The 26699-nt window shown below is 36.4% G+C and overlaps 1 protein-coding gene across 2 annotated transcripts in view; it reads left to right on the top strand.

Moving 5' to 3' along the window:
- LOC306876618 (kalirin-like) overlaps positions 1-26699 on the top strand; it is a gene marked incomplete at its 3' end in the record, with an annotated part of 270920 nt that overhangs the window by 232883 nt on the left and 11338 nt on the right. The window contains exons 35-49 of one of the 2 annotated variants that reach the window (XM_079427930.1): positions 5700-5965; positions 10159-10302; positions 11709-11804; positions 14722-14837; positions 15770-15836; positions 17720-17823; positions 17904-17973; positions 18059-18145; positions 20168-20260; positions 20371-20421; positions 20561-20638; positions 21417-21602; positions 22460-22631; positions 22711-22931; positions 24550-24803. In XM_079427930.1, coding sequence (XP_079284056.1) covers positions 5700-5965; positions 10159-10302; positions 11709-11804; positions 14722-14837; positions 15770-15836; positions 17720-17823; positions 17904-17973; positions 18059-18145; positions 20168-20260; positions 20371-20421; positions 20561-20638; positions 21417-21602; positions 22460-22631; positions 22711-22931; positions 24550-24803 — 2005 coding nt within the window. Of the gene's footprint in view, positions 1-5699; positions 5966-10158; positions 10303-11708; positions 11805-14721; positions 14838-15769; positions 15837-17719; positions 17824-17903; positions 17974-18058; positions 18146-20167; positions 20261-20370; positions 20422-20560; positions 20639-21416; positions 21603-22459; positions 22632-22710; positions 22932-24546; positions 24804-26699 lie in introns of both variants that reach the window. The other variant, XM_079427929.1, reaches the window with a different exon arrangement.

Here is a 26699-nt window from a genome sequence, read left to right as displayed (position 1 = left end):
ACCTGTATAAGTTCCTTTCTTATGTTAAACACAAAAGAAGATATTTTGAAGAATGCTGAATCAAACAGTTGTTGGCCCCCCATTGGCTTCATAGTATTTTTTCCCCTTACTATGGAAGTCATTGGATTCAGCATTCTTCAAAATATCTTTTTATACAGATTTGGAATGACATGAGGGCGAGTAAATAATGGCAGAATTGTCATTATTTAGGTGAACTATTCCTTTAATGTGAGAAATATTTGTATAATTTAAGTTGTATAAAATAAACTGCATAGAGTATTTACTGTATATTGTTTTTGTTTGAATTGTTCATGTCACTTTCATCTACAAAGGTCACACTTATATTTTTAACTTAGTGCATGTAATGTTGCAGTTCCTAATACACTCACCTAAAGGATTATTAGGAACACCATACTAATACTGTGTTTGACCCCCTTTTGCCTTCAGAACTGCCTTAATTCTACGTGGCATTGATTCAACAAGGTGCTGAAAGCATTCTTTAGAAATGTTGGCCCATATTGATAGGATAGCATCTTGCAGTTGATGGAGATTTGTGGGATGCACATTTACATTTACATTTATTCACATCCAGGGCACGAAGCTCCCGTTCCACCACATCCCAAAGATGCTCTATTGGGTTGAGATCTGGTGACTGTGGGGGCCATTTTAGTACAGTGAACTCATTGTCATGTTCAAGAAACCAATTTGAAATGATTCGAGCTTTGTGACATGGTGCATTATCCTGCTGGAAGTAGCCATCAGAGGATGGGTACATGGTGGTCATAAAGGGATGGACATGGTCAGAAACAATGCTCAGGTAGGCCGTGGCACTTAAACGATGCCCAGTTGGCATTAAGGGGCCTAAAGTGTGCCAAGAAAACATCCCCCACACCATTACACCACCACTACCAGCCTGCACAGTGGTAACAAGGCATGATGGATCCATGTTCTCATTCTGTTTACGCCAAATTCTGACTCTACCATCTGAATGTCTCAACAGAAATCGAGACTCATCAGACCAGGCAACATTTTTCCAGTCTTCAACCGTCCAATTTTGGTGAGCTCGTGCAAATTGTAGCCTCTTTTTCCTATTTGTAGTGGAGATGAGTGGTACCCGGTGGGGTCTTCTGCTGTTGTAGCCCATCCGCCTCAAGGTTGTGCGTGTTGTGGCTTCACAAATGCTTTGCTGCATACCTCGGTTGTACCGAGTGGTTATTTCAGTCAAAGTTGCTCTTCTATCAGCTTGAATCAGTCGGCCCATTCTCCTCTGACCTCTAGCATCAACAAGGCATTTTTGCCCACAGGACTGCCGCATACTGGATGTTTTTCCCTTTTCACACCATTCTTTGTAAACCCTAGAAATGGTTGTGCGTGAAAATCCAAGTAACTGAGCAGATTGTTAAATACTCAGACCGGCCCGTCTGGCACCAACAACCATGCCACGCTCAAAATTGCTTAAATCACCTTTCTTTCCCATTCTGACATTCAGTTTGGAGTTCAGGAGATTGTCTTGACCAGGACCACACCCCTAAATGCATTGAAGTGAAGTGACATTCAGCCATGTATGGTGACCCATACTCGGAATTCGTGCTCTGCATTTAACCCATCCAACGTGCACACACACAGCAGTGAACACACACCGGAGCAGTGGGCAGCCATTTATGCTGCGGCGCCCGGGGAGCAGTTGGGGGTTCGGTGCCTTGCTCAAGGGCACCTCAGTCGTGGTATTGAGGGTGGAGAGAGAAGCAACTGCCATGTGATTGGTTGATTAGATAATTGCATTAATGAGAAATTGAACAGGTGTTCCTAATAATCCTTTAGGTGAGTGTATAGTTACTACCCAAATGAAGAGTAACAGACTGACGGCACATTATAATATATTTGCCAAAGTCACATTTTATTCAGAATTTTTGTATACTTGTACATGTTAAGTCCCATTGTGCGGTTCTGCAAAAATTTATTGCAGGAGCAGGACTCTAATGTGTCAATGGGTAGTTCCTGTTAGCTGGTTTTGCTTTGTAGTAAAAGTAGTCATATGATCCAGATGCTGCTTTCTGTGTAAATGTGATGTGACCACTTAAAAGAACAAAGAACTCTCTGTCTGTCTCTCGGTTACTGAGGCAGCAGCAGGAGAAGAGTATGTGTATGTGTAAAGGGCAGTGCTTAATGACTGCTCTCATTAAAGCCTCTCTTTACTCCACACGTAATCACACACTCACAAGACTGCACGTCTGTCGTCAGTCAGTCTGTGTTATTACGCAGGTTCGCTCTTCAAAAAGCACTGTAGCACTTGACGGGATGCACTCCATCAAACAGCAGATGGACTCGCACTGCTGTGATGGCTGGTTCTCGTGAATGGCTCACATGTGTGAAGAGCAGCGTTCGTTCTGTTTAAGCACAATGTTCAGTTCAGACGGCTGTGATTTCTGCTGAATCAGTGTGTTGTAGTCAGTGTTGCCAGATTGGACAATTGACGATTTCCAGCCCAAAAGCTCATAAAAACATTGATCGGAATAAGCAACGTAATTACATGTTTCACACTTGTTCATGCACATACCATGACAGTCAAAACTGTGTCATTCTTTGATGCATAATGTATGATAATCCGACAATAAAAAAATAACAATAATGCACTTGCCTTCGTGTCGCTCCATTTCACATAGAACTAGAGGAAGTATTTCGTGAAGTTCATATTGAACATAATACAGAACTTTGCACAGTCAAAACTAACAAGTCCAGCAGCTTTCAAGTATGTACCAATCTGGACCGTTTAAAAGATAAAAGACAGGATCGTATAGATGTAAATGGATTTTGATTTAACTGTGCTCTGATTTCGGAGTTGCAGTGATAGAGCCTTCGTGTCACCTCTCCCTCAACAGGTGTAATTCACGTTTTGAGAGTTAAAACACTCTCCACTCTAATTAAATTTATTTAGGCATTATGATCAATTATACAGTTACACATTCAAAATCAGATCCATTATCGCGCTAAAAGCCCCGTCACTCATGAATGAGCACTTCTGTCTGCTGATCATGATTGGCTCAATTTGCAGCTGCGACGTCAGCATCATTACTAGTCGTCTTTGCAGTGTGTGTGTGTATGTTTAGTAACGTCATGATGACTGATTGGATGCTGTATATGCACACTTGGGCTTGTATGTTTACCAATTAGTCTGTATAATTTATATGTTTGAAAACCGCCAAACTGACCCCAAACCAGCCCAAATATTGTCCACCCGCCCAAGCCAATATTTACCCTCACAATTGGGTGGAAACCCGCCCAATCTGGCAACACTGGTTGTAGTAGAAATTCCCTTGTTTTCATCACAAGCTTTATGATCATCTCTCACAAGGTCACTTCCTCTAATAAGTCAGCCATTAAAGGCCGTACTCAATACACACAGATGTCATCAAAAAAATGGGCTTTTGGAGAACAAGTCCTTCTGCTGGTAATGATACTTGATCTTATCATGAATCGGCTTGTATGCCCAAGAGAGAAAAATACATGGAATGTTTTCAGTGATGCCTCAGTGAGATGCGCATTGTGCATGATTAGAATTAGGAATGCACTTACATTTAAAAATGTCCCTGATAACCATACTAATTTCACATGATGAGCAATGTTATATACTGTTTGCCTGTCTCCTGTTTGTTACCTAATTAGATGGATACTGATCATTTAAAAACCTGCTGATATTAGCAGTTATATTAAGCATCATATACCAGTTTATTTATAGAATGAAATGTGATGCATTAAATTTGATTTAATTTATAACTAATTGTAATTCAGTGATCACCAATTTTTGAACACACAGCAGAAAAGACTTTGTTACAATAGCCTACAATCGTTTTATATGATATAGCAGTCACCGTGTCAAAGAGTTAGATGCAATGTTCTTTAGTAGTGTGGGTAATGTCTGCTAGAAAATTGACTTTGTTAGGTGTGTGGTTTGCATTTGTGGAAGGTGTTCAATAACTTTGAACGAATGTGTGTATAGTGTTACATTTGAAGAGAATAGCAGTACTGTGATGCTCTGTAGGTGTTTTCCGTTCTTATCTGAAATGTTTGTTTATCGTTATTCACAGTGAATTGTGATATTTGGTTTCCAGTTAGCAGGAGTCGGTTAATGTTGGGCTGGTTTTAGATTTGAAACATTTGGCATTGCTGATTCTTCCTGTACTGCACTTCTGTAAGCTGTGTCTGATTGAAGGATACGGTCTAGGTTTAGCCCTTGAGTCCATCTATTGCTGATACTGCTGAAAACTTTATTTGTTGGATTACTTTGATTCCTCATTTTAATTTCCTTTTAAGCAGATTAACTTGTCTATTTATACTATCTGAGAATGCTGTTGAACACCGTAAAAAGTAATAGAAACTGGATGATAGGTCCTAGTGTTGATGTATATATTGAGAAGAAAAGCGGGCCAGGCACTGAACCCTGAACCTCTGTGGAAATTTAAAGGTACACTAAGTGATTTTTGCCAAACGATGTTGATATTTGAAAGCACCAGAACAAACATGCCCATACCCCAACAAGACCTCGCCATTTTGAAATCTCCACCCCACACGTACGTACGCAACCATGGCAACGATGATCACAAAAACAAGTGAAGATGACACACAAGCATATTCAAACAAAAGCCAACCATGGATAAGTTGTGTGAAACAAAGCAAAATCAATGTTACACACCTGTCAAGAAGAAACAACGCAACCTCGGCGTCCAATTCGAGCCCTTCCTGCTCCTTGAGTTCTCTCCACCATTGGAAAGCTCCGATATTTACGTGGGTCCTTCCTCTTACCTGATCGTAACCCTTCTTTTTAATGTTTTGTTTCTCTGATATTTTCCTCTTTATCTGCCATGTCGATCTGTTAATATCTGTCCTGTGCACTCAAATTGAGCGCTCTCTTCTCTCTATCATTGTAAGACACTCCCCCTTACTGCTGATTGGGTACAAGTGTGTTTTGGGACTCTGTCCGACACTGTGGTCAAAAGCATTTTTAAAAAAATCACTTAGTGCACCTTTAATGTGACTTAAACACATTAAAATAACCCAGAATAACCTTGAATGAGTACTGAGTGCAGATTCCAAGGAACCAAGGCTTGAGATGATACACAGGAGGATTTGGTAGTCTGGTTTCGAAAGCTAGGAGATTGAGTATTGATAATCTGAAAGTGGGTCTTGCCAACTGCAGAGCTTCCGGACTGAGTCCCTATTGAATGTCCTCTTTTGATGCCTGACTAAAGCGAATTTTTGTGACAGGAAAGAAGAGAGCTGATTGAAAATGACTTGTTTAAGTGATTTTGAATGAGACTGGGAGGAAATAAATATTTCACTAGTTCACTTGGGTTAATTCAATTGATTCAAACTTAATAACTCTCGTAATAAACATGTTTACTAAAGAATTTATTTAAGTTCCTTGTCTGTTAGACTTCCATTGTAAGTTTTTTTTTTTATTTTTTTATTTTTTTTTTTATTGTAAATATATTTTCTGCTTTTTTTCTTTAACAATCTGAGGGGTGAGTCTTTGGAATATCTTAATCAACAACATGCCACAGATGCTGTCCACAGTCAGCAGTCAGTGGGGGCGTTTTCCCCCACTCTACCCTATTGCTTAAAAGTTGTTTTAGGCCTGATCATCACCTTCATAATGAACTTTACTTTCATTCACCCTTCCTCTCTGTTCTTTTGTCCTACAGAAAATTATGCAGTTAGCGGCCCAGAAGGGAAGACAGAGTCCGTGACCACACTGCAGCCGCAGGCGTCCATGAACTCCCTGCAGAGCAGCTCACCTGGACCAAAGCGCTCTGGAAATACACTGAAAAAGTGGTTGACCAGCCCTGTCCGGCGCCTCAGTCACGGCAGCAACATCAAGAAGATCCCTAGCAAACAGAAGCAGAAACGTGATGGACGAAAGAGCATAGATCTGGGGCCGCCTGAACTACAGGATGACACCCTGGAGGAGGTACTGTACATTTTTTCAAATTACTGTTAAGTTAATATTTTTTATACTACATTGAGGAAAAAACTACAGCCATCTGATTGAATTAAATTATAATACCACGACCCTGACTTATCACATTTTTATACCATGATAATCCAAAGAACTTCAAACATTACCATTATTACTATGGTATGTCTATCAAACCATGATGATAATCACTATCCCTCCAATACAGTGTTTTTGTTCTCCAGTTCTCACATGGCCAGACCAGGACCTTTTTGTATATTTTGTTGTTTTGCATAGGTGTTTTTACTTTTATTTCAGCATTAAAGTCTCCATGAGTCTTTTTTCCCTCAACTAAGTTTTTTAAGTAGGAAATATATCATCACTTAAAAAAAAAAAAACTGATTGTCCCAATAGAAATAACAAATTACAATGTTTTTAATTACACATCAATAACAGCTGTTACAGAAATCCAGTGCAGTCTTATCAGTAAAGTCAGGACAGACTGAGCTAAATCACCATAGTTTATTTAATGAATGTTTGGTAACACTTTAGTATTCGGACCAATTCTTACTAGTAACTAGTTGCTTATTAGCATGCCTATTATTAACATATTGGCTGTTTATTAGCACTTATAAAGCAAAGCACATTCTGCATGGCCATATTCTACATCCCTAATGCTGCCCAATACCTAAACTTCACAACTACCTAACTATTAATAAGCAGCAAATTTGGTGTTTACTGAGGCAAAAGTCATAGTTAATGGTTTGTTAATAAAGATAATTTGACCTTAAAATAAAGTGTGACCAAATATTTTTGCAATTCCATAAGAATTCCCTAAAACCAGAGGTGTGTAGAGTACCCAAAAACTGTACTCAAGTAAAAGTACTTGTGGAAATATTTACTCAAGTAAAAGTAAAAGTAATAGTCTGAATAGTTACTTGAGTAAGAGTAAAAAAGTATCGGATAAAAAAACTACTCAAGTAGTTAGTTACTCAGTCCGGAAATGCTACTTTGGATCATATACTGAATATAGTCTATTTTTATTTAGATGTATAGATATTTAGATACTATATATATATATATATATATATATATATATATATATATATATATATATATATATATATATATATATATATATATATATATATATACACACACACACACATAACTGCCGTTCAAAAGATGTTTTTTTTAATGTAATTTATTTCAGTGATGCAAATGAATTTTTATCAGCCTTTAAGCCAGTCTTCAGTGTCACATAATCCTTCAGAAATCATTCAAATATCTTGATTTATTATCAATGCTGTTTTTTTCAGCTTTCTATTCATAAAAGAATTGTGAACAAAACGTCACAGGTTCCAAAAAAGCAGCAAAACCCTGTTGAAAAAAACCAGCATATGCTGGTATAGGTATGTTTTGAAGCATGGGATGCTGGTTTGGGCTGGTTTAAGCTGGTCCTAATATGATCTGACCAGCTTAAGACCAGCTAAGGACCAGCATAAACCAGCAAAAGACCAGCATAAACCAGCATCAAAACATACCAAACTAGCATATGCTGTTTTTTTTCAACAACACTGATAATAAATCAATATATTAGAATGATTGCTGAAGGATGATATGACTCTGAAAACTGGAGTAACAGCTGATTAAAAAATCAGATTTGCATCACTGAATTAAATTATATTTTAAAGTATATTAAGTATATTAATTAATTATTAATTATGTTTTTTGTATGTATATAACCTCTGACATGGAGAAGAGAGAAATCTCCTCACAAGACTGCTACAGAACATCTGAACATAACGAAATAAATGCATATGACGGGTCTTCTTCTGTCTGTTCCGCAAAATGTAAACAAATGTGGCCTTTATTTCTGCAAGCGTAAATATTGTTAAAATATCAACATTAATTGTGTCTAAGCAAAGGCATTCCTCCTGGAACTAACGCGGGTTTGGCGGGTGTTCATTTCATACTCTGTGACAGCTTATTTAATGAATTAATTCTAGATTGTATTTAATGTATAAGGTACATTTACAAAAAACTGGTAATGTCATAGTGGTTCGTGTACTGTAAACGAATCTATACCTGTGGAACCGACAGCACACGTGGTGTTCATCTAATGAAGATCTTCATAGCTAGCAAACCATAGCCTTTGCAGATTTGCTTTCAACTGACTGTAGATCCAAAGCCACGTCTTCAACGCTCTTAATGTTCATAAACTTTCTGTTATCTGAGTGAGAACCGCTTCAGCGTGCGGCAGGGAAATGAACGAATTATTCAAATTGATTCGTGAACCGATTCACTGGTTTGCCAACTGGTTTGATCGAGTCGTCGAACAGAATTGACTCAAAAGAATGAATCATTCGCGAACGGATATCGCTCGTTGCCCAGAGAAAGGTAGACTGCGCGTTTGGAATAAATTTAAGCATTTTTGCATTAAGATAAAGTAACGAGAGGAGCGTCGCCCACAGTAACTAAGTAAAAGTACTGTTTTTTCACTAAAAATGTACTTGAGTAAAAGTACCCAATTTTAAATATACTCTAAAAGTATTAGTTACTCAAAAGATTTACTCAAGTAAATGTAACGAAGTAAATGTAACTCGTTACTACCCACCTCTGCCTAAAACAAGGTTTGTTGTCAATATTTTACATTTGTGTAATAGCATGTGGTGACGGTGGACAGCAGCTTTTACGTCAGGGTTTTATAACCGCTCCTTCATTCTCCATCACCATTTTTTTATGCAATCATGACCATACAGAGAAAAGTATGCTGTATTATTGGCATATTAAAGGGCTGCTATTGCCCCGGCAGCAGCCGTTCAGATCGGAGGGTGATGATTAGCCTGACTTTTTAAAGCTGTGTGCCATATAATGTGCTGGTACAAAAGAGCCTCTGTATTTCTCAAGCAGGGTATGTGAACCCCACCACAATGGCCCATATTAACCGCGTCTGCTTTCTTTCAGAGCAAATTCTTCAACAACAAACTCTGAGCTTTTAAACTAGTGCACTGAAGCCAAATAATAAAGCAATAAACCACTCGAGGCTGTGTGTTAGTTACAGTGATTTTATCACAGGTAAAGAATTTTTTTAGACATAAGTGTGATAATATCACTGTAATGTGTTGCTTCGTGTCATTTATGGTCCTCAGTAATATGATTTTAGTAGTATGACATCAGTGTTCAATATACAAAGCAACATAACTATCAATGATTGTTCTATAAACTAGATTTTGAGGTGCTCACGATTGCAAAACTGTGCCACAGTGCATATTTTGAGGATTCTTTTTGGTGTTCATAATTTTCTATGATGATTATTCATCACTGAAAGTAATGAGGTTTTATTCTGGCAATTATTTTGGCAAGTATTATGTACATTAGCCTCTCTGTAGGCTGTTTGGCATTCAAAGATGTTTCTACAACTAATGAACCTTGTGAAAAAGCCATACATTTTAGCATACATTTAAAAACAAAAAGTACTTATTACAGAAAATACAATTTAAAAAAATAGTATTATAGTATTTTAAGACTAACCATTGTATTATGTTTAGATTTGTATTAAATGCAATTAGTTGAATGTAAGAGTGCTTTTTTTGACCAACTTAAGTAGGACTTAAGTACATCTTTGTACGCAGTTTCAAAATTAGCTTCTTTTGTTTTTAAAATAGCACAGTCATATTGCTGTATCTACTGGCAAGAACTTATGGTAAACTAAACTAAATTGTAATTTCTATTGAAACGTATATCATTTATTTAAATATATTTGTATTTATACATTCGTAATAATAAAGTTGCAATTAGTAAATTCAAAATGTTAACTTAATGTTGTAAAAAATACACCATACTACAGTATATTTAAAAATTAATATCAAATATTTTAAATGTGCTTTTTCTTATGTTAGTCAACATCCAAATAAATGTAATTCTTATTAAAATATGTAAAATGTATGTAAAACTTTTTTTTTGTAACCTTTATTCATGAATGCAAACTCTTCAAGCACACTTATAAAGTGGCCTTATTTCATTAATTATAATAATAATAATAAGTACCGGGTTTTTTTATATACACACTTTTAAGATTTGAAGTACACTGCACATTCAATACAATAAAGTGCACTTCTTTTTCACAAGGGAGTGATCTGTTCTGTAGTCACTGGGAACTGATATAACATCTTGTGAATTTGCCGATTGACTTCTTGTGTTTGCAGAGAGTGCGTAAAGAAGAGGGAACACTCTCCAAATCTTCATCAGGGATGCACAGCGGAGGAGAGGAAGAGCCTGAGGACGAGTCACACACTCCCCTCCCTCCTCCAATGGAGATCATCAAAGACCCGTCTGCTCAGGAAGAGAAGGTACACACTCAACAGAGAGGGAGGAGTGTGAGGAGAGTCGAGTCATAGGAGAGATCAGCAGGGTTATTAATGTGGAGAGAAATTAATTAATTGCATACTGTCACTCATCATATGTTCATAACTATCTCCACCTGCCTCGCTCGTAGTCATAGCCCCCTCACACACACAGTTGTGAAACTTTTACTGTTGCACTCAACTCTGGCTCTTTCACACGCTGTGCCTTGCGATTCCAGTTGTAATGCGTTTACAACCCAATGCTGTCTGACAGGGTGAATCTAAAAAAGAATGTGTCCTTATTTCCCTCCAAAATCGAAAGTAAAAAAGCATTTAATAAAATAACTAAAGACTAGTTTTAAGACCATTGTGATTGCTTGCATTGCGACATTTATTATTATTCATGTAACCCAGATTATCGCTCTCATTTTTTTGTAATTCCCATTATTTGCATTGTTTATTATTATTATTATTATTATTATTAGACTCTCTGTACAGTAACATAGTAAGAAATTCAATTCTCACAAGATTTGTTTCATGCTTAAAAAATTTATACTCTTATTTAGCCAGGATGAATTAAAAATTTACAGTAAAGAAATATTATTTATTCTATTTCAAATAAATATTGTTCTTTCTATTCTAGTCAACATTTCTATTCATCAAAGAATCATAAAAATGTGTCAGTTTCCACAATAAATATTAAGCAGCACAACTGTTTTCAACATTGATAATCAGAAATGTTTCTTGAGCAGCAAATCAGCATATTAGAATGATTTCTGAAGGATCATGCAACACTGAAGAATGGAGAAATGATGCTGAAAAAAATCTGCTTTTCATCACAGTAATAAATTACCTTTTAAAATATATTCAAACAGAAAGCAGATGTCTATTAATGGTAATAATATTTCACAATAATCCTTTTATAGAGTATTTTTGATCAAATTAATGCAGCCTTGGTGAACATAAGAGACTTGTTATAGAGAAATCTTAGACCACACAATTTTGAACAGTAGTGTATACAACAAATGCTGTCGTAAAATATGAATATTATACATTAGATCTGTTTTACCCATTTAAAAATAATCATAATAATGAGAATTTGGGAAGAATTTATCTTTGGGGAGAAATTACTAATTGTGATAAAAATAATTGCAGTGTCACTTTGCACAATTTGTTAAGGTCTTAAAAGTAGGTGTCATTTTCTTTTATGGAGACTACAAGTAGTTATTTTTCCTTTGATTTGGAGGTGAAATATTTGGCATGTTCTTGGCATGGCCTTTGCTTCTCTTCTCCCCAAAGCAAAGCTTGATAAACTGGGCTAACCCAGCATCCTGAGCACTTGCTGTTCTGATCTGCCTGTGTGTTCTTTCCTCCTGCTAATGTCTCTCTCCTCCTCACCTGCTGTCATGTAGTCGTCTGTGCTGCTGGCTGCACGGCAGAGCTCGGCTGACGTCCCCAGTGCTGCTGAGCTTGTCAGTGCTATAGAAAAACTGGTCAAAAATAAGATGGTAAGTGTGCCACTGAACCTGAGCAGGGAGGTTTGATAGACTAACCTCCTGGATTTCCTCGTTTCCTTTCTAATTTCTCTTGCTCTGAGACGATCACTAACTCTTGCACCACTGAGATCTTCTGTACTAGTCTCACATGCACATGTCTTTTGTTATGTGTGGCTCTGTTTATTGTTTTAATATTACTGTACTCTTAGCCTCATTTATAGGTGTAGACAAACCTGCTAGGATTTGTGTTGAATGTCAACATGCTAATCTGTGCTATGTAGTCTTGTCATCGTGTTTGTTTAAGAGCATGTTTCGGTTTCTGTTCATTGTCCATCAGCTTGCTCTATTCAAAGATTCAGTTTTCATTAAAGCTGCTGTGAGCATAAAATGTCTCTATTATAAGACAAATTCTAAAACGCGTGTCCTGAGAGAAACAAATGTTCCCTCATTTTTTTTTTTTTTTTTTTTTTTTTTTTTTGATGAGCTGATTTATTAGGTTTATAATATAATATAATATAATATAAAAACAAACTGAAGCATTTAAACTGGTAGAAAAGAAAAGAAAAGAAAAGAAAAGAAAATAAAAGAAAAGAAAAGAAAAGAAAAGAGACTGAGAAATCACACTAGGATTGTATTGCATCGCGTGACATGTTAGGCTAAGAGATTATTATTATTATTAGATAATATTAATTGTCCACACCTGCATGGCTTTAGTTGTTATATTTTTGACATTCAAGGAATATTCCAAATTATTTTCCATTCGTCACTTTTTCTTAAAAAAAAAAAAACAAACAAACAAAAAAACAGGTATTCAATGAGCTACGTAAAAAGAAAGTGAATGGAGCCAATACATTAAACCTTAAGTCCTAAAATAGCATTGAAAATGATTTAAACAGCTTTACATTGGTACAGTTTTGACTTAAGTAGATTTAATTTAACTGCTCAGTAGATTTAACAGATTTTAAATCCTCAAAAACCCTGACCATTCACCTATACATTGACCTGATAAATTGACCTAATTTAGATTTATATTCAGTGCTGTGAAAAGGTTTTTTGTTTTTTACATTTTTTGCATATTTGTCACACTTAAAAGATTCAGATCATCAAACTAATTTTAATATCACACAAAGATAATGCAAGTAAATACAAAATGCAGTTTTTAAATGATGATATAATCTATTACGGGAAAAAAGCTGCAAAACGGCATCCATGGCAGAGTTCCAAGGCAAAAGTCACTGCTGACCAAAAAGAACACACAGTCTCGTCTCACATTTGCTAAAAAATATCTTGATTATCCCCAAGACTTTTGGGCAAATATTCTGTGGACTGATGAGACAAAAGTTGAACTTTTTGGAAGTTGCGTGTCCCGTTACTTCTGGTGTAAAACCAACACAGCATTTCATAAAAAGAACATCATACCAACAGTCAAACATGGTGGTGGTAGTGTGATGGTCTGGGGCAGCTTTGTAGTTTCAGGACCTGGACGACTTTCCATAATTGATGGAACCATGAATTCTGCACTCTATCAGAAAATCCTGAAGGAGAATGTCCGGCCATCAGTTTGTGATCTCAAGCTCAAGCGCATGTGGGTTATGCAACAGGACAATGATCCCAAACACACCAGCAAGTCCACCTCTGAATGGCTCAAGGAAAACAAAATTAAGGTTTTGGAGTGGCCAAGTCAAAGTCTGGACTTAAATCCAATTGAGATGCTGTGGCATGACCTTAAACAGTACTTTTATGCTTGAAAACCCTCCAATGTGGCTGAATTAAAACAATTCTGCAAAGAAGAGTGGGCCAAAATTCCTCCACAGCGATGTGAAAGACTCCTTGCCAGTTATCGCAAACGCTTGATTGCAGTAGTTGCTGCAAAGGGTGGCACAACCAGTTATTAGATTTTTCACATAGGGACAGGCAGGTTTGGACGGCGTTTTTCCCTTAATAAATGAAATCATAATTTCAAAACTGCATTTTGTATTTACTCGGGTTATCTTTGTGTAATATTCAAATTAGTTTGATCTGAATCATTCAAGTGAGACAAATATGCAAAAAAATAAAACAACAGGAAGGGGGCAAAAACTTTTTCACACCACTTCATGAATTTATGTATGTACGTTTTTGCGTCACCATTATGCCACAAATGCCTCTGATAGCTTTTGCAACTTGTACATTAATTTATTTATTTAATTTGTGTTTAATTTGTGCCACAACAAGAATTTGGATTCAGCACCTCTGGAAACTATTTTCGAGGCATTCATATGGACAAAAAAATCTTAGTAATCTAGTAATATTCATCTTGTAATCAGAAAAATCTAGTATAATGACAATGTCTGTAAACATGAAGAAACCATGTGGGGTTTTGGTGATCACATAAGTCTAATGTAGTCTGTGTATCATTTTGCATTTCCAACCTAAATAGGTTTCAAGATCTATAAGTGTACTAATCTTGATTGCTGTTTATGGCAGAAGGCATGCAAATGTTAATGGAGGGTATGACAGTGTTTCCCAACTCATCTGCTGATTAGTAGAACCTCCTGAAATGGAGGTTTAAAAATATTTAAGAGATATTTATATGTATTAATTTAAGACATGAATTATAAAGACAGCTGACTCTATTTACTTCAAGTCCACAAGCATGTACATTCATGCATTGTGTTCATCCTTAACTGTCATATATTGCAGGCCTTTTGTGGTGAAGTAATAAAATCCTCCCAAACTTGCTGGATATTATGGCTCACTCTGTGGACCATAGTGACGCTTTTCTCCCCTTTGAATCTTCTGAGCAGCTCTGATGGTGTTTTACTGCAGTTTAGGGCCATGTCGCATAAAAACCGTTCAATTGCTGTGTTTGTTCTCCCACATCAGGCCTGCTTCCAAATACTGACTGGAGTCTCTTGTATCTCTGTTTGTCTCGTCTCTGTTGCTTTAGACGCTGGAACCAGGCTCCTATCCAGGATTCAGCTCAGTGAGCCCAGCAGAGCAGAGCCCAGTGCCACCCAGAAACCCTGAACTGGAGCTGAAAGCCAAAGCACTGCGTGGACGAATGTAAGAAACACGCTCTTCACTCATGTGGCTTGGTCTGGGAGTAAATTCTACAAACGTTACAGTCTGATTTCAGGTCAAAGTGACCAAATCACGGGTTTGTTTGTGCTGCCAATGCAATGTAAGGCAAACTGCTTTATTAATTTCTTCTATATAAAATATATTTGAATACTTTGGCTCCCAGGTACGTTAACCTAAAATATAATTTATGTGTGTTGTCACGCAAAGTGTGCACGCATTTCCCTGCACTGCATGTTTCATGTTTTATTTATTTATTTTGCTAAATATTTATGGTTTGTTTATACTATTTTTAATGCAAAAATAAATATGATTATATTCACATTTAGAAATTAATGGTTATTTATTTATTTAGAGGGAACTAGTGTGGAAAACATATTGGTTATTTATTAACTAGATTTTTACTATATTTTAACTTTTACATACACTGTTGAAAAAATGATTCTGAAAGAAATTAATTTTTTTTGAAAAAAAATAAATGAAGCCACATTCAAAGCCATTTCAGAGTGAGTACATAAATATTGAGATATTATCAAAAGATTGAGAAATATCAAGATTTTTTCCACTGTATTGCCCAGACTTAACTTAGAGTAATTTTGGTGGGGCAAAAGAAAAACCAAAACAATCTGGTGAAATGCAATTGATTCTTGTAAAGCCCCCAGATCTGGATTTAATTCCATGTTCATGTAAAGGGCAGTGTTGAGAAAATCATCTCCGTGAATGAATATGGCTCTTATTAAAGATCAGAGATATTTATGTGAAAACTAAGGGCAGAGTGAAAGAAAAAAGTTAATAAAAAAGGCCAAATGCCTAAAGGGAAGTGTGACATTGCTAAACCTGACACATTTTTTATAGATTAGTCCTTTTGTGCCTGTGCAAAAGTCTTTAATAAAAAAAAAATGTTTGTTCTATTGTAGGTTTGTTGTGAATGAATTAATCCAGACAGAAAAAGACTACGTGAAAGATTTGGGTATCGTGGTTGAGGTGAGAATAGCTGACATCCTGACAGTATAATATAAATGACCGATATCGTTAAGCCCCTCCCCTCGAATGCAGACTAGCCAGTGGCAGTTGAGTATCAGTTGAACAGAGACGGGACTCGGACATCTTTAGGTTTCAGCGCCACAGAGAAACACTGGAAGATCCGAAGCTCTCGTCGTTTTTATGGGATTTATGCCACAAAAATGGAAAAATTATGTGCCTGGGGTACTTGTAACACTGATTCCAGGTATCCTGAGAGGATAGGCAATATTATTTATTTTATTCCTATTTATTTATTTTATTATTTTATATTTCCTAAACCCAAACAAAACAAAGCTAAATGTCCCTAAGCATTCACCCCCAATCCCAATGAAGACGAAAACGTTCATTTTCTGGTTGTCATACTCTCATTTTCATCTGCTCAAGCAGAACGTTAAAGTTATCTTGTGCTTCAGCAAGGTATCTCTGGCTAAAACTAGTTAATGTTAAAGTTAGTGAGTCCATGCTAATGTACAAACCTAAATAGCGAACTGTCGTGTACAGTGTAGGGCAAAAAAACATAAACCAAGGTCTACATTTCACAGTCTCTTCATATTAAACTGCTTAAATGGAAGGCAGCGGCTATTTGCACTAAGTGCAAATAGCAGTATTTTTTTAATGATATGCTATTTACACCAAGTGCAAATAGCTATAGATGCTATTTACACTGTTCAAGTAGCAATATTTATACTATTTATACTGCTATTTATACTACTTATTGCAAATAGTGCCAATTATCTGCACCTCAGTATTGTAGTACATTATAAAACAGTACACAATATCGTATTGAGTGCAAATTATAGTTTTAATTCAAATTATTAAATGGATGCCATTTTATAGGGACAATAAAGCCCTCCCTACACCTACCCTTACCCTACCTGATACTTTTATTTTCAACTTTTTGATTATTTCCTTCAATTTTTATTGTAAATAAATGCCTTTCCGATACGATATGAGATTTGAAAAGGAAGAAAAAAAGTTCAGCAAAAGGCATGTTTGTACTTGGGTCAATCGCGTCAAAAAGCATGTGCCTTGCCATCTCCGCCACTGAAACTGATACAAGATGAACGTCTTTTTTATTGTTGACTACCCCAATCACGCGTTGGTGGGTGAATTTAGTATAAATAGCCTTTGCCAACAATGCAGGCTATTTGCACTTAGTGTAAATAGACACTCCGTAAATTAATATAATCTTACCCTGCAGTACATGAACCGTGTTGATCCGGGATTTTTTCAGCTGCAATCGTGACGACTGTCACATGAGACTTCTCCCGCTTGCACTGTAATCTGTAAACCCTCACTTCCAAATTAATATCCACAATATTTATTTTTATATCTTTTATATATCCCTCCATGGCATATTTAAGTCCCACTTGAATGGTGGCCCTTCTGTGTCCGAAATTTATCAAAAACATATAGTGACAAGGTTTTCACACTGACAGCTGTCATTGCAAGACAGTTAGCAACTCCATTTGTTTGTCCGAGTTCGCAGCTGTAACTAATGGGGGTGGGGCTTACCGATAGGTAAGTTCTGTGACTATAGGCATATTTTGACTTTAGCATGAAAATGCTGTCTTAAAACACTCTAGTATTGCTATCCTTCTTCATTTGTTTTTTGTCTTAAGATCAAAGCCAATTGCATCTTTCTCATTTGGCTTCATCGGCTATGTAATTACTTATTTGCATTTGCATTACATCACTATTTGCTCATGGTGAATGTGCTATCATTCTAGTGTTCATTTATAGCCACTGTAGATGGGCATGTGAAGTACTGTTGCCTTTATGAACTTGCTTGTATATTTGTTATAAGTGGGGACTAATATATAAGAAATAATTTTTTTCGGAAGGAGTTTATGAAGAAAATAGAGGAGAAAGGAGTTCCTGATGATATGAAAGGAAAAGATAAGATTGTTTTTGGAAACATTCACCAAATCTACGACTGGCACAAAGAGTGAGTGCCTCATATTCTCTCAGCTGCTCTAACTGAAAAATGACTAATATGAAACTAATTTAATGTTTATTTGTCTGAAGTTTTTTTGTTGGTGAACTGGAAAAATGTCTTGAAGATCATGAAAAACTGCCTGGGCTGTTCAGTAAACATGTGAGTATGCAATTGACGTCAGGTCTGATGTGTTAGCTATGTAAAGGCATTGCTCATGAAGTGTTTCCTATTTCTATGTGTTCAGGAGAGAAGACTGCACATGTATGTGGTTTACTGCCAGAACAAACCCAAATCTGAATTCATTGTTGCAGAATACGATTCATACTTTGAGGTAAGACACAATTTATGTTACTGCAATAGAGTGCTGCAGTCAGGACCGTCGCTAGTGGGGTGAAAGGTGGTGACGATTATTGGACCCCGCGGCAAAGGGTGGCCCCTGGCGATCTCAACCGACTGGCTGAGGCCAGCCTAAAAAGACGCATTCAAACAAGCATTCAAACACAAGACGCGGAAAAACTCAACTGAGTACTCGTGCTCCGTGTTCAGTGCGCACGGAGAGAGCCTCGTCTCACAGACAGCAAGACTGAACCAAGCTCTAATTCGCGCGTCCTCCTGCGCCTGAACGAATAAATACAAATCGCAGTTTAAACTTGCAAAAAGAAAAAGATGTGAAAGAGCTCAATTCAGTGCACGCTGTTCTGTGCTCACAGGGCGCACGCAGAGAGATTCGTCTCAACGCGTTTGAACACCGAATTGGCCTCTTCTTGCTCTTGTCCCGACAAATAGATACAAAATTGTCAAAATACCCATCTTGGAGAGTATCCTCGAAAAAACTGTCGATTATGTCTTAAGTCAGGGGTGTCAAACTCAGTTCCTGGAGGGCCGCAGCCCTGCAGAGTTTAGTTCCAACCCTGTCCCAACACACATACCATGTAGTTTCCAAATAAGCCTAAATGACTTGATTAGGTGGATCAGGTGTGTTTAATTAGGGTTGAATCTAAACTGTGCAGGGCTGTGGCCCTCCAGGAACTGAGTTTGACACCCCTGTCTTAAGTGAAAGTAAACAGTTGAGAGAGAAATTGGATGTGCATCATTATATTGAATCTATTGTCTCTTAAAGTGACTGCGCCTAATTTAGCTGCTGTCTGTGTCCTTAATGTTAATCCAAGAAAATGAAAAAGAAAATCACTCACTGCTTCTGACTGAATTACTTTGTAGTTTTAGTAATAATTAATCCATAGTCAAACCAAAAAGTATATATATTTTTTTTTACTAGTGGGTGCAGGACACTATAGTTCATTTACAGTATATAAGTGAGTATAGCAAAATAAAGTAAACTGTGACACATTATACCCAAAAATTCTTCATACAGTGGACTACCAGTAAAATTGATTAAAAAAAATTGGGACCAAAAATTAGTCAGACACTTTGACCTGACCATGTTTCTTTAATTGCTAATGTGACCTTTTTACACCACAGACTGAACAAAATTAAGCATTTCTTGGTAATTGGTCAACAAAGTATTGATAGTTGTGTAAATATTGTCATACTAACAGATTGTAATCCATTACATACCTTTCTATCAAAGTTTCTGACATTATCAAGATGAATTTGTTCTGACACAGTTTAACTCTGAGTTCTTGACATATTTTATTACCATTTTCTAAACTATAGCGAATAAACTGTGATAATGTGAGAAATGTTGAAGGTGTCTGAATAAGTTTTGGTTTGACTGTATATTTAATTTTTACTGTGAAGACTATGCCGTGCTATTTTACATTTGATTATTCGGTTTCTGTACCTGATTATTGCAGTAAATAAGCACTGTGACCAAAAAAGTTGCTCAGACATTTTGTTCAACAGGATAATCTTCACAAATGAATGCAACTTTAATTAATATTGTAGCCTAAATACAATCAGCAAAAGTAAAAGCTAATGTTATATACAAGTTGTACACGAGCTATAAAGATATAAACAAACTACGGTCACTGACACGTACAGTAGCTACAGACAACTTTTTCAATCTTTATTTAGAACATTGGAAAGTTTGAGTTAGTATAGTTTACAAGAGCATGATTGTGAACACAATAAGCCTGTAAAATTGAGCTAGTGTGTGGATGAGTTCAGTGGGATGACATTTAAATGTCCCAACAACTTCTGTATTCCCATTTAGCCACTTGTTTGGGACAAGTAACATTAACTCTGGGACAATGGAATCAGGAATTCGTGGGAGTTGGGACTATAAAATCACTCTAAAATGAAAAATAAACAATTAATCATTGCTAGTTTAAAATCAAAATCAATTTTGATTTTAAAATCAAGTTTAAAATCATGTGTCTGTTTTGGTTCAAAGGGGATCCAACAAGACGTCAACTCAAGACTGAGCATCAGTGATTTTCTCATTAAACCCATTCAGAGAATTACTAAATACCAATTGTTACTAAAGGTACGGTAGAAAATAAGTTGTTGATGCTGTGATCGATAATGAATAATAGCTGTATTAATATGTATAATTTCTTACATAATTAATTTGTTTATATTTTTTTATCTCTTAAGGACTTCCTGAAGTACAGCGCAAAGGCAGGGTTGGATTGTCAGGATATAGAGGTAAAAATGAAGCTCAAGTACATGACTAAAATAATAAAAGAATGGTCAGTCATAAACTGGGGATGATGCATTTTAGGTGTTTGTAAAGTTTGTCGAAGCAGCTTGTAATACAGGTTTCTGTTGGGTTTCTCTGTAACAGAAAGCAGTAGACCTGATGTCCCAGGTGCCCAAGCTGTGCAATGACATGATGAACCTGGGAAGACTGCAGGGATTTGAGGTACACTGAAAACTTCACTGTACTTGTTCTGAAGTTTCATCAAAGCAAACATACTGAAAAAGACATTGTAAAAGTTTACAGTGATTTTACCATGATTAAGGGGTGTTCCACTCTTGTCAGTAACTCACCTTCATCTTTGAAACACAAATGGAAATATTTGAAAGAAACCTGAGCGATTTCTTTCTCTTCATTGTCAAGGTTTGTCACATGCATAGAGCTCATCAAATATTGCAAGTGGAAGCTTGTAACATGCAAGCATGTTTGAATTTTCACAAAAACCAGCGAGGTTTGTTTCAAGTATGGTCGAGATTCCATTTACCATATTTGATGTATGCTATTGTTTTCTATATATGCATTGATCAACGATTATATGTGAATAAAAAATAAATCTGAATCTGTTAATCATATGAATTAATATTTTCCCTTTAGAAGAGTTGGATGAAACTGTTTGATTCATATGGGTCTGTTTATGAACTTTTTAAAGCTTGAAAGTTTTGGTAATTAACTTTCAATGGAGAGATAGAAATCTCTCAAGTTACACATATATATATATATATATATATATATATATATATATATATATAAATTATGGGTTTAGAACAACATGAAGGTGATAATGGCAGAATTTGACTTATTAGGGCAACTCTCTTTAATCCTATCCCTAAATTTAGCATTTTAACATAAGTCAAGTTCTCCACAATTTGCGCCATCTATTAGTGTTCACTTGAATATATCAGTGAGTTTGAGACTGTCAGACTGATGTGTTTGTGTGCTTCAGGGGAAGTTGACGAGTCAGGGAAAGCTCTTGCAGCAGGAGACGTTCTTTGTGACGGAGCAGGACTCTGGAGTTTTGTCCCGCAGTAAGGAGCGCAGGGTCTTCCTGTTTGAACAGATCGTCATCTTTAGCGAGCTCTTACGCAAAGGCTCGACTACACCAGGATACCAGTTTAAAAAGAGCATTAAGGTAACCGCACCATTCTTAGTCATGTAGTATGTTCGCTGTTGTTTTAATCCCAAAGTATTTTTCATTTTTTATGCATACAAATTTTTCTATCCACATGTGCCTTGTCCACAAGGTGGCAACACTGCCTAGTGATAGCAGAAATTAAACTTTTTTTTTTTTTTGAAACGTTGAATCAGTGGCAATTGTACATTGCAAATTCAAAGTGCACTAAATGCCTGTAAATGCAATGAAAACGCAGCCCAAACATGCCTGAAAACACCGTTCACAAAACATTGCAAATGTTCTATTTAAAGTGTAATCTACTAAATGAAATTAACAAATCATTTTATACCATTAGACATGAAGTGTCTGTATTAAATGTCTTTTTTTATTATGTTGTAATATTTTATTATTATTGAGAGCTTTGTTATTCAGGTTAGTAAGAGACTATTAATTACAACTCTTCCTTTTTGTTCTACAAATGTGTCTTTAAAAATATATGCATATGTATAAAACTGATCCGAAATGAGGTAAAAACCATATAGATACTAGTTTATGGGTTCACAGACACATTGAAATTTCGAAAAGTTTCTGAACAGTTATGACTTAACCAACCTTTGTTTGCTGAAATCACTTACTTTGGCAGTTTGACACATGCTCAGAATCACTGATTCGAAACAAATTTGCAGAGGTTTCAAAGACAAAGCAGTGTATCAGACACACAAAAGTCAGCGTGTTTGCATTCACTAAGTGGTTGCATCAAAGCTGAAGCACATTTTAGGCTTTACTTTTTGCGAGTTCTGAAAATCACAACCCAGGCTACTAGATGGCTGAAAACCAGGTGCGATACTGACTTGTGTGTGTGTGTGTGTGTGCAGGTGAGCTTCCTCGGCCTGGAAGAGCATGTTGAAAACGATCCCTGTAAGTTTGTGCTGTCGTGTCGCGGCTCAGCTGAACGTTTTACCCTGCAAGCTGCAAACACAGACATTAAACAGGTCTGGGTTCAGCATATCACCGAGCTACTAGACTTACAGAGCAACTTCTTGTCAGGTAAGATGTCACATCAATATGAATATAATAAACTCTCCTTTTGTTGAGCTATTGAAAGCATTGGTGCATCTGTCTACAGCTCTGCAGTCTCCCATCGAGTATCAGAAGGAGCGCAGCGGCTCTCAGTCTCTGACCCGAAACTCCTCCAGCAGTGGGCGAATGGGTCAGTCCAACAGCAGGCCCAGCTCCACTGTGTCTCTGGGGGCAGAGAAACCCTCTCTGTCTGGACGGAGCTCCACCCCCATAAAGCTAACTACCTCCAGCAGTGGTCCATGCCACGACTTGGACAGATACCACAGGGTGAGGACACAGCACCTCTGCTAACATTAAACATCTTACAGTTTATGGTGGCTCCATAGAAATCCTTTCTTGAATGATGTTGTTTTTCTTAGGGTGGTGTCTGTAAGAATATTTGCCTTTATGACTCATCCATGATTTTCAGATGGCAGTTAATTCATTAACTACAGGGGGGGTTGAGGCTCTTGTGTAGTCTGTCACATTGACCATATTCCAAAATAATGCTGAGGAACTGTTACAGTCCATTGGCTCATTTTGAAAGCTTACCTGGATTCTTAAAACAAGCCCTCTGAAATAAGCCTCCGTTGCTTCCAAGTGTTGTCAAAAAGATTAAAATCACAATGAAATGGAAGTAGTGACAGATCTTTTCTTCTGTATTGTGGCACACATACGAGTGTAACAGATTATTGAAAAAAAAAAAATTCAGGGCGGGGCTTGGTTCTATGCATCACGTGTTGATTGGATGTTGAGATGTGGGTTTGGCTCTCAAAAATGGAGGCAGATGAACGCAAGCTTAAATTGGCAGGTTTTTGCTGACTAAATGATTGGAGAAGTCTTGCCAGACAGAAGTCGTTTTCTCTGGAAGGTTACATTTAACATTTAAACAGTACGAACATTCGCCAATAATGTACTATTGCCAATAATGTAGTAATGCACAAAACAGCGCTCACACAGAAGTTACTTTCAAACCAAGCAGCTTTCTGTTAATAAACCCTATACGTTTCTGTGACCATCCTGAATTTAATGCACATTTTGCATGGGTAAATGTTTTGCCCCCACGCAAATTTCCCCAAAATTCCCTTGCATGTAATTTTGCAGAGCAACAGTAAATGTGACCACACTATTAATAGTGAATTCTCAAATGTCTCTACAATCCCAAAATAGACTTTAAAATGTTCAAATCATGAAATTAGGTTGGGAAAATGACTTGCAATACAGAATTATTAAGTTGAAACTATGAGTTTACTTCCAGCAGTTAACCGATCAGTATTACTGACACACTGTTCTTCACTGTTTAGAAATTAACTGCTTTTTTTCTGTCCTTGATTTTATGCCCCTCAGCAGGGAGTTGGACACTTGAAAAACACCCCACAGAAACTTTAGTAGCACCTTATTTGGTTGCAATTTTTATAGTATGTGTATTTAAATGTACTTATAGTGTACCTACCTAAGAAAGTTCTGGTAATGTCTGGTAACTACATGGGGTAGGGTTAGGTTTAGGTGTAGGTTCACGGTTAGTGCCTAGTTATTACCTAGTTATTGTAATTAGTATAATAAGTACATAGTATATACATGAGGAACAGGATTGTAAAATAAAGTGCTACCCTTAATTTTACAGTCATCTTCCACATATGCATAGTATGAAGCCTACTTATCATAGTAATTTCAATAACTAGGTACTAACCCTGAACCTACACCTAAACATAACCTTATCCCATGTAGTAACCTTTCTTAGGTAAGTACTGTAAGTGCACATTCTGTCAAATAAAGTGCAACTGACATATCAGCATATCCTTTGAAAAAGTGCTAATGTGTTCCTGACTACTGAAGTTTAAGGTTTGGTTGATATATTAAGTGTTTTATTTTTGTTTGTATGCGGTGTGTGTGTTTCCTGCAGCAGTTTGACGGTGTGGGCTGTAATGGTACGTCGTCCTCCCTGATGGTGACTCAGGACTATAGTGCACTGAAAGAGAACGAGATCTGCGTCACGCAGGGTGAGACGGTGCAGATACTGGCTACTAACCAGCAGAACATGTACCTGGTGTACCGACCCGCTAACAGCCAGTCGCCGGCCGCGGAGGGCTGGGTGCCGGGACACATCCTGGGCCCCCTCACTAAACCCCTCATAGACACTACTGCAGACTCAAACATCAAGTAAGTGTCAATCAACACTAACTGGAGCTCTGATTGGATTGTTTAAGACTGCACGCCCGTTTTTGAACACCCCCACCCCATTCTGTTGGAACTAACCCGGATGTTTTGGACCCTTTTGCACAGGAAGTTTTGATTTTCTTCTTGAGCTTTTTTTTTGTTGTTGTTGGCTAAAAGTTAAAAACAAAGACAGATAAATGTTGAAAGGACTTTAGCGAAGCCACGTCGTTGTTGTTTTGTAGACTGAGGATTTGTGAAGAATCTTACATCAGTGTGGAAACAAACACATCTGGACACTTATTTCAGTTCCTAACACCCTGTTTTTGTGGTTTCTTTGATTTTGTTTTGTTGATATAATTTTTTGTTTTGTTTTTGTGTGTGTGAAAAGAAAAAAAAAGTGAAAGAAAGGCCTTCTGAAGAATTTGGCCTGTTTCTCCTGATGGAGAACATATACTGTTGTCTATGGCAATTTTTTTATAGGTTGTGTATTTGTTTTAATTGTATTTTTGTATATATATTTTTTCTTTTGTTTCTTCTACAGGATCACATGTTGGCCATTTACTGTAAATACTGTTGGTTTGTTTACTGTTTGTAGCACATTCCTGTAAAGAGCTTTTTGCACTATTTAAGTGAACCTTTATTAATAAAGTCAGGTTTGTGCAATAGAACTAAAGTTGCAATGTTGTAGTGTAACTAATGATTTTAAATGTATTATATTAAATATGTAAAATAAAATTGAAATGCGCATGACTTATCATGACAATTACATTGTTTTATTTTTGTTTTCATATTTTCGCAAAGTATAATAATTACAAGCAAATGGTAATAGTAATTAAGAAATCCATTTAGTTTAGAGTGTATAAGTGGTGCACCTTATTTTTGATTTGTTTCTTTAATTTGTTTCATTTTGTAGTGTAGTGTGTAGAAGACTTATTTTGTGTTGTACTAACCTCTCCAGTCCTTGACAGTAAAGGTTTGTGTGTGAAACAGTGTGTGGTGTGAATGTTATGAATGACTGCTGTTCTCACACAAACCATGTGTCCACCATGGTGTAAGGATATAACTTTATAGATTAGATTTACATACATAGACTACCGTTCAAAATTTTGGAGTCTGTAAGATTTTTTTGGAAGAAATCTCTAATGCAAATCAAGGTTGCATTTATTTGATGATAAAATATTATCAAAACTGCAAATTATTATTATTATCACAGTTTAAAATAACAGTATTCGATAACACTTTACTTAAAGCCTTTACGTATAATGCATTATAAAAGTAGTTTTAATGCATTAACTATGTCTTGTAATGCACCTTATAATGCATCGTACAATCTCATGAATAATTGTAACCACATAAATACATTATAACACTTATCAATTCATTGCTACACTATGCATTTTAAATTCAGTTATAATTATTTACAAGATATAATGTATTACAACGCACTTTATGAATAATTATAGTGCATTATACTCTTTAATAACCCTTTATAATGCATCACACACACTGTAAAAAAAAAGTTGAGCCAACTTAGAATTTTAAGGCAACAAACTTCAGCAGATTTGTGAGTTTTCTCAACTTATTGCTTTAAGTTTATACAACAAAAAGTTGAGAATCTCCTACAAAAATAAGTTGAGAGAACTCAAAAATCTGCAAAAAGCTGGTTGCTTTAAAATTTTAAGTTGGCTCAACTTTTTTTTTTTTTACAGTGCACATTATAAATGTCTTTACTGTCATTTCTGATCAATTTAATGCACCGTTGCTAAAAGAATTAATTAAAAAAATAGATGGATAAATAAATAAACATCCATCTTACTGACCCCAAACTTTTGAACAACAGCGTTTTAGATATAGTGCAAGATCTGATAGATTCAAGAGTCCTAAATATGATAAAACAAA

Source organism: Barbus barbus (genome assembly GCF_936440315.1).
Source record: "Barbus barbus genome assembly, chromosome: 11".
Lineage (NCBI taxonomy): Eukaryota > Metazoa > Chordata > Actinopteri > Cypriniformes > Cyprinidae > Barbus > Barbus barbus.
The sequence above is the reverse complement of the archived record's forward strand: the minus strand, read 5'-3'. Positions and strand labels throughout refer to the sequence as shown.